Genomic DNA, 15,805 nt, shown 5'->3' with positions numbered 1-15,805 from the left:
TGAAGGAATCATTCATTATTGGAGTAGTGAGTATGATGTGTTAATCCAGAAGAAGAAGCATCTCTGAAGTCTTAACTGATCTTTTATTACTGTTTTTACGTGTTATTATTATTGCTTGTTTATGCGCCTATTACAAACAATAACTATCTTTCTATTCGTCTGACTAAGATCTGCAAGATAACCACAACTTGCTCAATCCGACAATCCTCGTGGGATTCGACCTTCACTCACCTGTGGTATTACTTGGATAATCCAATGTATTTATCGGTTCAGTTGTGCAAGTCATAAATTTGCGTATCATGTCTATCAATAAATCCACCTTTATTAGTGAGCCTTTTGAATTATTGGGCTTGACTTTCATTTGTTAGGCCAAGGTATAAACAGTTATATTCGTTTGAACTATTGTTAATGTAGTTTTTTTGTTATATCATTGTAAGACTTTATTTCTCCTTGAATTCCTGTATTTACATGCTATTGTTTCTATGTATATTGGTTGATTATTTCTGTGTTCAGTAGATAGTTATTTTTGTATTTAGTGATTGATTATTTTTGTATTTGTATTTAGTTATTTCTTTGTTTATTGGTTAAGTAGTTTGAATTTGTGTTGTTGTAGTTTCCTTGTTATATTAGTTTAAGATTTTTTTAAAATTTTTTTTATTTGCTTGCTATAGATTTTTGTGTTTAATAATTAGTTATTTTTGTATATATTTGCCATTTTTTATTATTTTTATGAATATGACTTTGATTTTATTTTATTTTTTTATAAATAAAATTTATCAATATTTAAAATATTTATAGGTTAAATTAATAATTTATTCATTTAAATACTTATCAAATTTTTGAATTTGTGAGAATTATATAAATTTATCCTTATAAAATTATATATTTATTTGGCTTGCAATAATTTAATTACTTATAATGACCCTCCCTAATCCTTTCATAATAGAACAAACCATTAGTATAAATTAATAAAATTTTTTATTTATATTTTATCTAATAAACTCTCTTCTTTACAATAACTAATCAAACATGGAGATGTATCAATAGTATAAAATATTTTATATAGTATAATAATTATATTTATTTTTTTAATAATTATTTACGTGACCAATAAAAATAATAATTATTTTTGATGATGTAATATTATATAATTAAATATATGTATAAACTTATTTTACACTGATAATGCATCAAAATTAAATTCATCAAATATATACCTAAAAAATTAAGTCACTCTCAAGAGAATTCCACTAGGAAGCCGATAGAGTATTTGTACAATGCGTACAATCCGCTATTTATTTGGCCCAATATGAGTTAAAAAATGAACATCTAAGTAAAATATTACTAATTTCTTAAACACAATACATTCATACTATCCAGAATAACTATTCGAATACCAAAAATAATAAACATCTGATATCCTAACATCTCTATATCTCCATTGTACACATTGTATAGATACTCTATTAGCTCCCTATACTTCTTATCTCAAAAATAATATCGAATATTCGAATATATGATGTAGCTAGGGGTAAATCAGACATTTTACGTAGAGTGCGATATCACGCGATCCACTCGTTGTCAACCGCATAATTAATTATTATGACGAGAGTTTTCCTTTGAATTTTCTTCTTTCTTAATCAATTCCCTTCTTTCGGCCTTTCCTTTTGTTGGGGGTTCCACTTGCTACCTTCCTTAGTCGATTATATAAACATGAGAACATTTCGTATGCCATTTTTAATTTGTCTATGACATTAGTGGAGTTTCATTTCGCTGCAACCAAACTTTTGAATCCTGGATATTATATATCACACAATTGTAGCTCAAATAAACAAGGGGATTTTAATGAACAAGCTAAGCAGAGACACACACTCATCATCATATTACTAGAAGTCTAGAAGAAACTAAAAAAACGAAGAAAAAGCAGAAGAAAAAGAACGGTTTAATATTTTACACATAATTATTTATACTCCCAGAGTTTAAAAATATATAACCCTTCGGGTTTTGAAAAAGCAAAAATAATATATGCTCCTTTCAAAACCGTCCCTATTTTACCAAAAATAGTACCGGGATGAAAACGCACACCCCCTTATCATCATATTTATCTATTTTTTTTATAATAATTTACATAAAACAACCTTAATTAAACATATGTTCTTGTCTTTATTAGATTGTTTAACCTGCTTGACCGTTTTATAATTAATTTAACCTGTTTCTGACATCCTTAATTTATTGTGTGGTGACGGTTACTATTGCATGGCCACCATGCAGGGGATGTTAGAAATATGATCCAAAGGATGCAATTCTTGGAAAACCAAGATTTGAGTAAAGTCGGACAGTTTTTGCCACAACACGGTTCTTTCCGACCGGAGCCACTGGTTTTCGGTTCGGATCCGGTTCAAGTGATGAACGATGAACTGCAACCGGTTGTTAAGTTCCCGGTTTTCGACCCGACACTTGTTCAACTGGTTCCGTAGGTTCTCTAGGTGCCTCTGCTTGCGCATCCGCGACCTCCGGGCTGATTCCCGGTTCGATAACATGCGCCGGCGCTTCCGTTCGTCAATAACCATGTCACGGTACGGTCTGGCCGCTTTTTCGTCAAGGGACCGGTCCGGTTCGTCGTTGGGTTGGTTTGGGTCATCAGAACCGGAACTCGAAGTAACGGGCTTAGGACTATTGGTTGGTTTAGAGCAGGTAAAAAGGTCCGGGCAGTCCCAAAGGCTGAAACAACCGTTGGCATAGCCGGCGGCTGAGAACGGATTTGGAAGAAGAGGATCGGAAGAAGGGAGAGTGGAAAGCATTGTTGCTTCGGCAGAGTGACAGGGTTTTTGGTAATTAGAGGGTGGAAATGGAGAAGAGGGGAAAAGGGAAGAAAGGCAGCGTAGGGGGCCGTTATTTATGGACGAGGGGATGAGGGCGAAATTGTGAATAATGGCAAATTTTGAGGGTGTTTTGGTCATTAGGTGTATGTGTGACACATTGCATGGCTTTTGAGTCAGTTGGCACTATGATTATTGTGGGGTTATAAGGGTCGCATTCACTTTTCTGTGATGGTGTATTGGTGGGTCCCAACTAGGATTAGATTTTAAGCTTAGTCACTAAGGTAAAATTCAGATTAACCAGGAGCATTGCGTCATTTTCTTTTTCCCAACTTGTGTGTAAATATATCTGGATTTAATTTTTATAGATTTTCAATATTAAAAAATAAAAAAATGTACAAGAGAGTGAAGAGACTGTACACACAAATAATATAGATAACATTCAATAATAGAAAATCAAACAAGTTTTTTATTGTTTACAAAAAATATTTTATTAAATGTGATATTTAATTGACTATAATATAATAAAAATATAAAAGAGTGTCATGTTTATTTTTAAAAAAAAAAAGACAGCGAAAGAGAAAAATAAACAAAAATTTATGCGTTTATGTTTTTTTACTAACAAAATATAATCAAGTTGTTAAAAATAAAAATTTATTCACACGCCATAATAAATTCATATTTTATGATAATTTTTGAGTAAAAAAAAGCGAAATTTATCAATTTAACTTGTACTTATTTATTAAAACGCCATGATTTTATGAATTTTTTTTTATTTGTACTTAATTGATTAAAATATATTTTTTATATTTTAAAAGTGTTAGTAGAAAATTCATGAAAAATTGAAGATTTTAAAAACTGTCAATCGTACATACGCATCAGTCATGTGTAAGCATCGTTTACAGTACGTGCCTCACTTAAAATGGCATATGACTCGCGATTTGAGGCTCATTCTTGACCCAATTTAACACATTTCTGAAACTATTAAAACATGGAATGAATGAGATGAAGATAAGGCTGACAATTTATAACCTACCTGCGGGTACCCAATCCGGACCAACCGTTCAGTTAGGGTTGTCTACCCGACCCACTGCGGGTAGGATAGGGTACGGGTTCAGAATATACTCTATCCTACCCTACCCTACCCGCACCTCTAATATATTATATAACATATATGTAAAAGTTATGTATATAGTGAAGAAAGTGAGTATTGAACCCACAATCTTTCTCTTATAAAAACTTGAAATAATCACTAAGTTAGTTGATGATCATATTATTTGTAATTTTATGTTAGATTTCTTTAAAATTTTATTGTTGTAAATTTTAATTTGAACTTAATTTTTTATTTTTTATTTTATTAATATGTATGAAATTTGAAATGGTTGAATTTTATATTTACTTGAATTTTTTATTTTTCTGCGGGTAGGGTCGGATAGGGTAGAGTTTAGAACTTTAGGGTGCGGGTAGAGTTAGGATTGAGAAATTCTCAACCCGCAGGTAGAGTATGGTAGAATTTAAAAAAAAAATTTAATCCGCAAGTAGGGTTAGGATAGAGTCGTCCAAACCTTACCCTACTGCACCCATTGCCAGTCCTAGATGAAGATACACATCAACATACACATTCATTTTTCTTTTTCTTAGGTTTAGAACCTTGAATTCTATTCTCTCTAGGATTTAAGATTTTCTTAAGATTTTTTTTCTAGTTTTAGGATTTAATTTGTCTAGTTGTAGTTTTTAGTCTATAATTTCTTGTTTTGCTATTTTAATTTGTTTAGAATCTCTTGTTAGTTTTTTTAGTTTGTCATTTTAGTTTATGAACTTTTGTTACATTCTAAATTTTCTATGTGATAAATTTGATGTTTTTATACTTTATTCTTACTTATTTAAATTGTTATTGCCCATTTCTTGCATTGTTAGTTGTAGATTTTACTAATTTTTATAATTTATGATACTTTATATTTATACACACCAAGTATTTAATATATTGTTTGTATTAGTTGTGAAGTAGTTTTTCTTTCTCTTGCTTTGGGGTTGAGAAATTAGGTAATCTTGAGTTATTGATGTCCAATATTGATTAGTGATTTAGGATTGTTAATTAATCTTATTTTCATTGACGCTAATCTTTTACTAAGTATAGAGATTAACAAAGTGTAGAAATTGACAAAGTGGAATTATCTCTTCATAATTGCCATGTTTGTGGTCAATGACAAGGATAGTGATCCTTGACTCTCAACCCTTACAAAAATCTTTTAGCATTTGAATTTTTTTTTTTACTAATTAATTACCTTACTTGCTCCTACTTTAATTTCTTGCTTGCTTCTTTAATTTCTTGCTATTTAAATTCTTGTCAATTGCGATCAAATCCCTTGATTTCTCTCATAACCAATAATTGAACACTCGATTGTAATTTTTAGGGAGAACGATCCAGGATTAAACTCCTTGTTATTGATTTGAATTTGTAACATCTTTTACTAAACTTTGAAGAGCGTTGAATTCCGGTTTAGAGCTACAACGAACTTGAGCTTTTAAACTTGTGAATATTTTAAACCAGTATTTAGCGTTCATCAAGTTTTTAGCACCGTTGCTGGGGAATTGCAATGCGCGCTTGTTATTGGCTATTATTAATATGTGAATAGTGTGAATATCTTGCTTTTTGCTTGATTTTTTTTGTCTTTGCTAGTAGTTAGGAGTTTGTCTTTTTTTTCTCTCTTTCATATGCTTTATTTATATTTTCTCTTTTGCTATGAATACTTATCCTTGTGGTTTTGAGTTGTATGGTTGTGATAATATTGTAGGATATCGCACTTTCAATGATGGTTGACACCAAAAAATCAATTATCAAATGATGAGGAAGACTTACATTCAAAAACAATTTTCATGGCATCAACCTCCTCCACTTTACTATAATCACAATCTATCCTATCATGCATATCAACCCAATGATTATAGTGATCCTTGCTATGGTTATGAACGTCAACTATGATATTTCTATGACCTCCATTTTCAACATTTTTCTCAATAACAATACCTCAATCCACACCCCACTATAACCAATGAACTCCATAAGAACCAAATCCATATCCACCTTATCACCATCCATATGAGTCTTATAAATAACCATCCTTTGAATCACAATCATTCCAACATCCTTACTCCTATAGTTCTTTTGAAATACCATCTTTCATGCACCATGACTTTCTTCAATACAATTAATCCTCTTTTTCACCATAAACCTCAATAGAAAAAGCCTTTCAACCGTTGATACCAAAATAAAAAGAGTTTTAATCTATCTTTCAAATACGAGACAAGAAACTAAATCATCTTAAAGAGTTGATGGACCGGATTGTCGCAAGCATACTTACCCTCTCTTTGCTTGTACGATACCAATGAACGAATGCTCAAAAATAGATCCAACCGAAGAAAGTGATATGGAAGAAAGCTTGATATCTCAAATGAGAGAAAAGGAGTCGAGGAGTGAGTTACAACAAGAGAAAGAGCACGGGTGCATTAAATAAGAAGGAGTAGTTAAAAACTTAGGAGAAGTTGAGTAAAGAACGAACTTCACCATTGAGGACGATTCTACACCATCTAATGATCTTGATGAGTTTGTTGAACCTTCTTCCATGAGATGTGAAAGCGATGTTGAGAAAGAATGTGCGCAACCTCCAATATACACTTTGAGCAATGAAAAAGATGTAGAAGAAGTCAGCAACTAAGAGGTGGAGTCATCGTGTAAGAATCTAAGAGAATGACACCGTTTCGAGTACAAATTAAGTGGATAAATCTTTTTTCCATGAATTTCATTATCAGTCCACATCAGTATGCTCTTCTGGAGACGGATGACCAATTTATGATTTTTTTTAGAATATTAAATGGTGGAGCATTAGATGTTGGTTTGCAAAAAGGGCCAAAGATTATAAAAGATGACAACTCAAACTTAGAAGTTTAAAGACAGTGTAAAGTCTCATACGAAAGAATCAAGACTAAGATATGGAGTTTAAAAAAGAATTTAGGATCTTGTCCACTCTAAGATAAGTATAATAAAACACAAAAAGGTAAATTACCTTACAGAATTTAAAATTTTGGAATACACGTAAATAAAAACTGAAAAATAGAGAATTCTATTTAAAAAAATTAATGAATTTCAAATCACAAAGAAATTTTACATGTAAGAAATAGTGGTAAATGTTCCATTGTGAGAATTGGAACAATATTGTGATCTTGTTTAGTTGAATTGGAACATAAATTATGTAAGTTAATATTGAAACGAAAACAAAGAACTAAAAACATTGCACACCACACAAATTATGTAGTTGAGTATATAAATATTATACCATAACATGAATACATATACTAACTAATAATACTAGGCCAAGATCAATATTTGACTTCTTTATCTTTACTCTCTTCTACAATCTAAAGGTCTAGAATTCAAAAATTATAACATAAGACATATAAGTAGAGAAAAAAAGGCATGTATAAAATTTACACAAATTCAAAAGAAACTATTGAATGAAAAAACATGTTAGAAATATAATTCTTTATGTTAAAAGATTGAAAGAGTATTTTGCAAATTGAAAGATCAAGATAATTCTTCTTCTAATCAAACCAAGTCATTTGACTCTTGATGAAATACTTGAGAAAAACAAAGACATAATGGACAAAGAGCTTATTGATGTTTTTAAAATGTGAGTTTCTCAATGTTCGTAACTCTTATACCATGAGTTAATTCACTCTGTTCAATACAATTCCATTTCAGTATTTTTTTTTGTTGTGCATTGCTTTTTTCTCAAACTATTTTTATATTATATTTGTTCAATTCTGCTTTTCTTGCCTAGCAAGTTAGTGAGCTAGAATCTGTTTATAAGTCATAAATACTCTGATACTATATTATGAAATCATTTTAATCAAAAGTTTAAATTGATAAAAGGAAATAAATAAATAATTATATTTCTAACATTCTTAAATCCAAATTTAAAGATGAAAATTCATAAGTTCAATACTAATAAAAAGACCAATATCAACAAGACACATTAGGAATGATAATAATATTTTATGAAAATAAAAAATTAGTTACTAAATTATTTATTGTATATTTGTATATATTTATTTATATATATAATTTTATATATTTTCTAAAAAAATAATTTATCATCAAATTATATTTATCATAATAGAATAATTATTTTTTTTATAAATACCAAATATATGAATCACTATGCAATATCTGACAAATAGTTTATTTTAATTTTTTTTTAGATAAATTGGGTAATTTCTAATCCTAGATATCATAACATCACAACATACTCACCCACACAATATTAAAGAATTTTTATTCAATACTTGATATATTCGTCAAGATTCAAACCCAGATACAACATATTAAGAAGCATATGATTTACCACTTGAACTAACGCATCCGCTAAGACATATAGTAAACATAGCAACATGCTTAGCTTGTTATGGTGGTAAGACTCTGGATTTTTGAAATTAAATAATAAGTTATTTATGATTTATTATGTTTGTTTAAGATTATATTTTCAGAGATCTTTATGTATAAGTTGGACAATTTCTTATTTATAATTTAGAGTTTTAATAATTGAAAAATAATAAAAATTTTATGTGCTTTAATTTGAATATTAAGCTTTTGAATCTTATTTTATAAATAAAAGAGAATTAATTTAATTATCTTTAATTTTTATTAAATTAGTATTTATTTAAAAATAAATTTACAAGTTGATAATAAAATGGTATTTCAAAAATAGTTCTTTTATATTTAATTCGGTTTTAAATTATTATTCTATATTTTTATTTTTATTAAAATTACTATACTACCTTAACCCCAAAATCCCTAAAACAAACCCTAATTTACACTATCCAAATTCTAACCTAACCCTAAAACATATTACACTCACCTTACCCCCCTTATTCCCGCCGCCATCATACCCCCACGCACGATAAAGAAAAGAAAAAAGGGGAAGAAAGAAATGGGGAAGAGAAGAAGAGGGGAAGGGGACAGTGCCGGCGAGGGGGATGCTGCCGTTGCCAAGTCGTCATTGCAGATGAGAGGGAGAAATGCGTGAGAGAGAGAGGGTCCACGAAGGAGAGAGAGTGAGCTCGTGAGAAAGCTGCCACCGTCAAAGCTAGGTTTGTAACCACGTTGGAGCACGCATCATCGTCATACCCGCCGCTGTCACTAACGTTAGGATTTTTGCTAGTAAAGAATTTTATAAAAATAGTCGCGTTGTAGATATAGTTTCTAAACCAACAAAAATTTTTTCGTGCAAACGTTTTGGTTGTCACAAGTAACAAACCCCTTTAAAATTGATAACCAAGTATTTAAACCTCGGGTCGTCTTCTCAAGGAATTGCAGGGAGGTATGTTCTTATTATTGGCTATGAAAAAGGTAAAATTGGGATTTTGAGAATGAGGAATAAATATGGCAAATAATTTAAATGACAATTAAAATAAATAAATACTGTAAAGCAAACCCTTTGGCAAGGTATGAGAAATTGAAAATCCAGACTTAGTTATTCTTATCAATAATAATGAAAGTTGAATCTTAATTCCACTAAGTCAACCTTTGCTAAAGCAAAGGAAAGTCAAGGGACTAATTAGTTGACCTTCGAATCCTATTTATTTCCTAAGAAAAGGTTGGAATTATTGAAGTTCAATTCAATTAGCAAAGATAACAGTTATCAATTATATTGAGTTGAGATAACTCTGAGTTACTAATTTCTTAACCAAAACCAAGAATGTGGAAAGCTAAATTAAAATCACGAATATCTGGAATACCTCAAATTCATTCAAAGCAGTAAATCTAACATGGAAAATATTCATAAGCCAATTGGGCAACATAAATCAAACATAAATAAAAGCTTCAGAGTAAAAATAGAAGAGAAATTAAATAGTAAAAGTAATATTGAACCTGGGATCGAGAGTTACTCCTAAAACTAAGAAAAGTCCTAAATCCTAAATCCTAAATCTTAAAGAGAGAGAGGAGAGGACCTCTCTCGTCCAAACTAGATCTAAATCATGGAAAGTAACTAAAAATTCCGAGACTCCCTGAATGGATGCATTCCTCCACTTTATAACCTCCAATCTATGCTGTCTGTACTTGGATCTGGGCCAAAAGGGCTTCAGAATTTGCAGGGGCGTATTCTGTAAATTCTGGCACGAGGCCTCTGTCACGTGTCCGCGTGGGTCACGCGGTCGCGTCATTTGGAGTTCTTCTTATCACGCGGTCGCGTCAGTCATGCGACCGCGTCGCTGCTTCCTCGCTCTTGGCACGCGATCGCGTCGTCCATGCGATCGCGTGGATGCCAGTTTCTTCAAAACTCCATTTTGCACTTTCCTTCCATTTTTGTATGTTTTCTTTTCCATCCTTTAAGTCATTCTGCCTTAGAAGATCTGAAACTACTCAACACACTAATCACGGCATCGAATGGAAATAAAGGTAATTAAAATAATTAATTTTAAAGTATAGGAAACATGTTTTTCACATACATCACATAATAAGGAAGGGAAAGTAAAACCATACAATTAATATGAATAAGTGGGTGAAGGACTGAATAAATCACTCAAACTAAGCACAAAATATCTCACAAAATATGGGTTTATCAACCTCCCCACACTTAAGTAATAGCATGTCCTCATGCTATGTCCAAGGTAAAAAGTAAGGTTGAAGTGGTTGAATGCCATGCAATGCAATTCTAATCTAAATGCAACTAACTAAATACATGATGCAATTCTAATTTTATTCACTCATATATAAAGCTTACATGTAGTTAAATCAATTCACATTCTCAAGGAATCATATATATATAGCCAACCTTAGATAATGATAAAGCACTTTTACAATTGAGATGGGAGAAAAAAACATTTTATAAACTTGCAAGACAATTAGTAATTTAAGCAGAGATATATGTTAATGAGTTAGTGAACCCTCACTGGATTTTGTGTTTACTCTCTAGTCACTCAGTGTTTATTGGGTTAATCACTCTATTCTTCTTTTTATCCTTACTTTCTATAACTTTGTTTTTCATCTAACCAACCAACAATTATAAAATATAGACATACCAAAAATCATGAGGTCTTTAATTAAGGTTGTAATGGGGCCAAGGTAAAGGTAATGGTATATGTATAAGGCTAAGTGAGCTAATAAGTGAATCCTTAATTAGTCTAAGATCTCACCTAACATACATAATTTTTAAAGTAAAGCTTCTTTACCTATTTTCTTATAATTCCCACTTTCTTTTTTTTTTTTTATATTACATGCTCATATTTTGTTCTTATACCTAGTGGTGTCAATATGTTTGGCCCTATAGGGCTTTGGCCCTACTTTATAGGGCCAGAAGAATAAAAAACCCTTTAACTAATAGGGTCAAATTTTTAAAAAGCCCTCGGGGCCAAAAGCCCTAGGGCCAACCCATGGGTTATCTAATCTTTTTTTTACATTTTTTATTTCAACACACATAAAACTTATTAAAAGTCATTAGTTTGTTTTATCCCTTTATCATTTTTATGCGTAAAAAATAAAAAAAAATTAAAAAATAAATGTTAATAATGTACATTGATCATATTAAATCTAACTTTTAACTATATATATCAAGAAATCAAACATGGAATTCACTATCTCATCACCCTTTTTCTTACTTTCTAGTATTTACCATCAATAATGTCTCTAGAAAATCAAAATAAAGTTGACACAAAAATTTATCATCTAAAATCATGAATATTGAGGGGGATGCATCGTTTCTGTTGACGCTTCTTCTTCATGAATTTCACCAATTTCATCATCTAAAATCAACCAATTAAAAAACAGTTAGAAATTCAATTTAAAATATTATTTGAAAAAACATAGCATAAATATTTACCATCATGATTTGGAACAAATCCACGTAACCAACTCCTTGTGCAAATAAGCATTTGGACATGCTCGTGAAGAGTGGAACTTCTATATTTTGTTAAAACACGTCCACCAATACTGAATGCAGACTCAGATGCTACTGTAGTGATGGAAATACTTAAAACATCTCTAGCCATAACTGACAGAGTGGGAAACCTATCCTCATTAATCTTCCAAAAATTCAGCACATCATACTTCAAATCATCTTCATTGGTGTGAATCAAACCTTCTTTTAGATAAATCTCTAATTCATCTTTATCCTTGGAAGTTGGGTTTCACAGTCAAATTCTCTGAACTCCTAAAAGATGTAGTATAAAGATTATTTAAGTAACGAATAAACATAATAGGAGAAAAATAATACTATATTAAAATTAAATACCTTCATCACCATTTTGCTCTTCTTTGTAAGCCTTCCTTCTTCAGGTGACATAGGAGATTGATTACTACTTTGAGAAATTGTTGAACCACCAAAAGTATTTATATACTCTCCATACAACCTTTTAAATTTCTCCAATACTTCATTTGCCTTCAATTCAAAGGTTGAAGGATCTAGTTTTTTGTAACAAAACCTCAAGAACTTTAACTTTAATCGAGGATCAAGAATTGCCCCAAAAGCTAAGACAGTGCTATAATCCTTCCAATATTTATCAAACTTCATCTTCATTCTGAAAGCCATGTTCATAATAACAACATCATCACAATTTTGATTATTTTCCAAAAGACATTCAATTTTCCAAACTTGCATAAAATACAAATTTAATGTTGGATATGATGAACCCGAAATGAGGTTTGTAGTTTCATAAAATGGCTCTAAAAATTCACACATTTTTTTTGCTAAGCTCCATTCTTCATTTGTCGGACAATCTTTATAAGCTCCATCTACAACACTAAGGATGTCAAACGCTTTTTCAAATTTAATTGCACTTTCCAACATCATATATGTAGAATTCCATCGAGTTGGAACGTCTGATTTTAGACCAACACCTTCTTCAATTTCTGCTTGCTGCACACAATCTTTAAATTTCATCATTCTCCCATCAGAAGCTTTCACATACTTCACACTCTCTCTGATTTTAAATAAAGCTCCAGCAGCCACCTTTAACCTTTCTTGCACAATCAAATTTAAAATGTGAGCGGAGCAACGCACATGAAAATATTCTCCATCGCAAAGCAAACTATTCTGCTTACGTAGATGAGTTTTTAAGATGTTTTGCATGTTGTCATTTGCAGAAGTATTATCTAAAGTAATAGAGAATACTTTCTTATCAATACCCCATTGCTTCAAAGAGTTAAATAAGACTGCTTCCATATCGGTTCCAGTATGGGGAGGAATCATTCGACAAAAATTCAAAATCATACTCACTAGTCGCCAATTCTCATCAACAAAATGAGCTGTCAGACAAATATATCCTTCAGTGGTAGATGCTGTCCACACATCAGATGTCAAACAAATTCTATTAGGTATCCTAGACATCTACTGCCTCAATTTTTCTTTCTCTGTTGAATAAATCATTTGAAGATCTGAAACTAAAGTGTTTCTAGAAGGCATTATAATCGTTGGACTAATGTAATTAATCCAATCTCTAATACCCTCATACTCAACAAAGCTGAACGCAAGATCATGTTTTGCTATAGTTTGAGCGAGTTTTTTTCTATGAACATGCTGATCAATTTTGGTTGGCAGACTCTCTATATCATCATCAAATCTAATATTGAGAGGTATAGATTTACAAGAAACTATGTGACGACTTAGATGAGAAGTCCCGTAACCATTCTTAGTTTTTGGATTTTTTCCAATTTTGTATTCATGATGACAAAAATTGCATTCAGCCTTTTCAATACCATCTCTGTCTTTTCCAATCTTCTTAAAAAATCTCCAAACATTAGATTTTTTACCAGAATCAACACTACCAGAAGCTTGAATAGGAGTCTCAGAAACAATCTCATCATCCATGATTATAAATTTCTTAATCATATCCAAATAATGTATATTAAAATTCTATAGCAACAACAACAACATTCATTAATTCATATTAATTATTCATCTCTGAAGTTTCAATAAGAAGTAATTGAAGAGAAAACAGTAACAATCAATCAAACAAGCAAAGCATGTATTAGGATTTAGGAATGGAAAAGCAAGAGAAGCTAAAACATAGGCCAAAAAAAAGTATCATCCCACCAGTAGACATAAGTATCAAGTCAATTAATTAAATAGCCTCCTAGGACTAATCTATAACATATAGTCAAATCTCCTAACTATATTATTATACTAAAACTCATAGGAAAACTCATGGCAGAGAACTTCTAACTATATTATTATACTAAAACTACTAAGTTATGCTATAAATTTTTATTGCAGTATCCACTTATGTAACCCTCACTTACTTGAGATGGTTGAGTCCAAATAGTTACCCTCCCATAAAAACAAAAGACCAGAAAAAGCAAGAGACATTATAGAAGATTATCAGTTATCCAAACTAATAGACATGTTGGCAGCAGAACATTTAATACATAATCAAAGATAATGCGAGAAACACAGGCACTGGATAACAAGTGTACACTAACCTGGGAATTCTAGTACATGTTTCAGAGGAACAAGCTATAGCATTCAGTTTTCCACACGAAGAAACTGCACTGCGAAAAAGACATGCAATCAATAAGTTCTTTCACATACAGTTCTGAAATAAACACAACTAAATTCGCTCCACACAAGGTCCTTAGGAGATCAAAAGCATAATCTCAATTTCACACCAACAAAATCATAGACTGCAAAATCAGTCTACACTACATAAGCATCAAATCACAAAGTTCTTATAATTTAAAATCAAAAGATGTCATAATAGAAAATTTCGGAATCCTTTAACAATATAACTTTGTGATCAGCTGCCCTTTTATTTTTTTGTTAAAAAGATAAAGTTATTTCTTAAATTTAGACCAAGAAACCTTTAATTAAATAAATGAAGATAGAATCTTAAAGAAAGTCACATATGGAACAAGTAGTGGAAAATAGACAAAAGACAAGTGAAAAAGAAATCAGACATCTGATCCAATAATTGAAGAAGATGGTGGTACATGTCATCCTGTAAAAGAATACCAGACACCATGGTTTTTATCTAAAATCAACAATACAACAATGTTCACTTTTTCTTCCTTTATCTCTAAGTATCTTTTCTAAGAGTATGTATAAGAAACAAGGAAAACAGTTGCTACTGTTATACATAATATGTTTCCAATATCACTAAATATCAGCAACAATACCTAATAAACCCATGCCTCTTTTTAAACGAACAGCTTAAATTTAATGGACACATAGTAGGAAGTCAAAGAAGTTTGAGGTTATTATCACTGTATTTGACCAAAAGTGAACAAAATAAAACACAAAGGAAAGGGAGGCCAAAAGACAAAACAATGTTACGTTACTGTAATTTAAAACCAAGAAAGTGCATTGAATAGTCAACAAGAAACCAGTGTTTTCCAAATATTAAAACCTCAGACCTTTTGGCTTATTAGTTCAAGCCCTGAAGCAAAATTCTCCAACCTAGCAAGATCATGTTACCACTAAATCAAACTGAGTGCCTTTTACAAATGCAACAAGCTTCGAGAGCTCTTTCCCAGACATCAGGTAACTAGCATGATTTTCTAAAATATTCTTAACAAAGGTAATATGAGCACTTTGCTCCTTAAATGAGCCACTGATTCCAAAAAAATTCTTTGTTAAAAATGGTTGGTAATTTCGATGGCCAACAGTTAAAATAATTCACTAACTTCTTATTAAAATGCACACAAACCTTTTATCCAATGACTGCTTCCTCTCACTAGAACGAAAAAGAAAATATCCTAAAGTTCTGGGGGATAATTTATCTGAATCACTTGATGCCTGATCGTACTCCCTGCCAGATCTGAGTAAGGACCTCACCTGAGTACCCAACACAGAATTTTAAGAAAAATATCACGATTTCCTGTGTAATATTACTTGACCAACTAAAGGGAACAATATGAGTATTTCAAAACAATACCAGTTCTCCAGCAAGCTCATACAGAGATTCATCAAGTGTTGCCTATGTATGATAAACCACAT

The 15,805-nt window shown here is 31.2% G+C and overlaps 1 protein-coding gene across 1 annotated transcript; it reads right to left on the bottom strand.

Moving 5' to 3' along the window:
* Positions 1 to 1,863: 1,863 nt before the first annotated feature.
* LOC130961299 (basic leucine zipper 43-like) lies at positions 1,864 to 2,854 on the bottom strand. The gene has a single exon (XM_057887081.1). The coding sequence runs from the start codon at positions 2,799 to 2,801 to the stop codon at positions 2,250 to 2,252; it is 552 nt and encodes a 183-aa protein (XP_057743064.1). The 5' UTR covers positions 2,802 to 2,854; the 3' UTR covers positions 1,864 to 2,249.
* Positions 2,855 to 15,805: the final 12,951 nt, after the last annotated feature.

The sequence above is a fragment of the Arachis stenosperma genome, chromosome 1 (genome assembly GCF_014773155.1).
Source record: "Arachis stenosperma cultivar V10309 chromosome 1, arast.V10309.gnm1.PFL2, whole genome shotgun sequence".
NCBI classification, from domain to species: domain Eukaryota; kingdom Viridiplantae; phylum Streptophyta; class Magnoliopsida; order Fabales; family Fabaceae; genus Arachis; species Arachis stenosperma.
The sequence above is the reverse complement of the archived record's forward strand: the minus strand, read 5'-3'. Positions and strand labels throughout refer to the sequence as shown.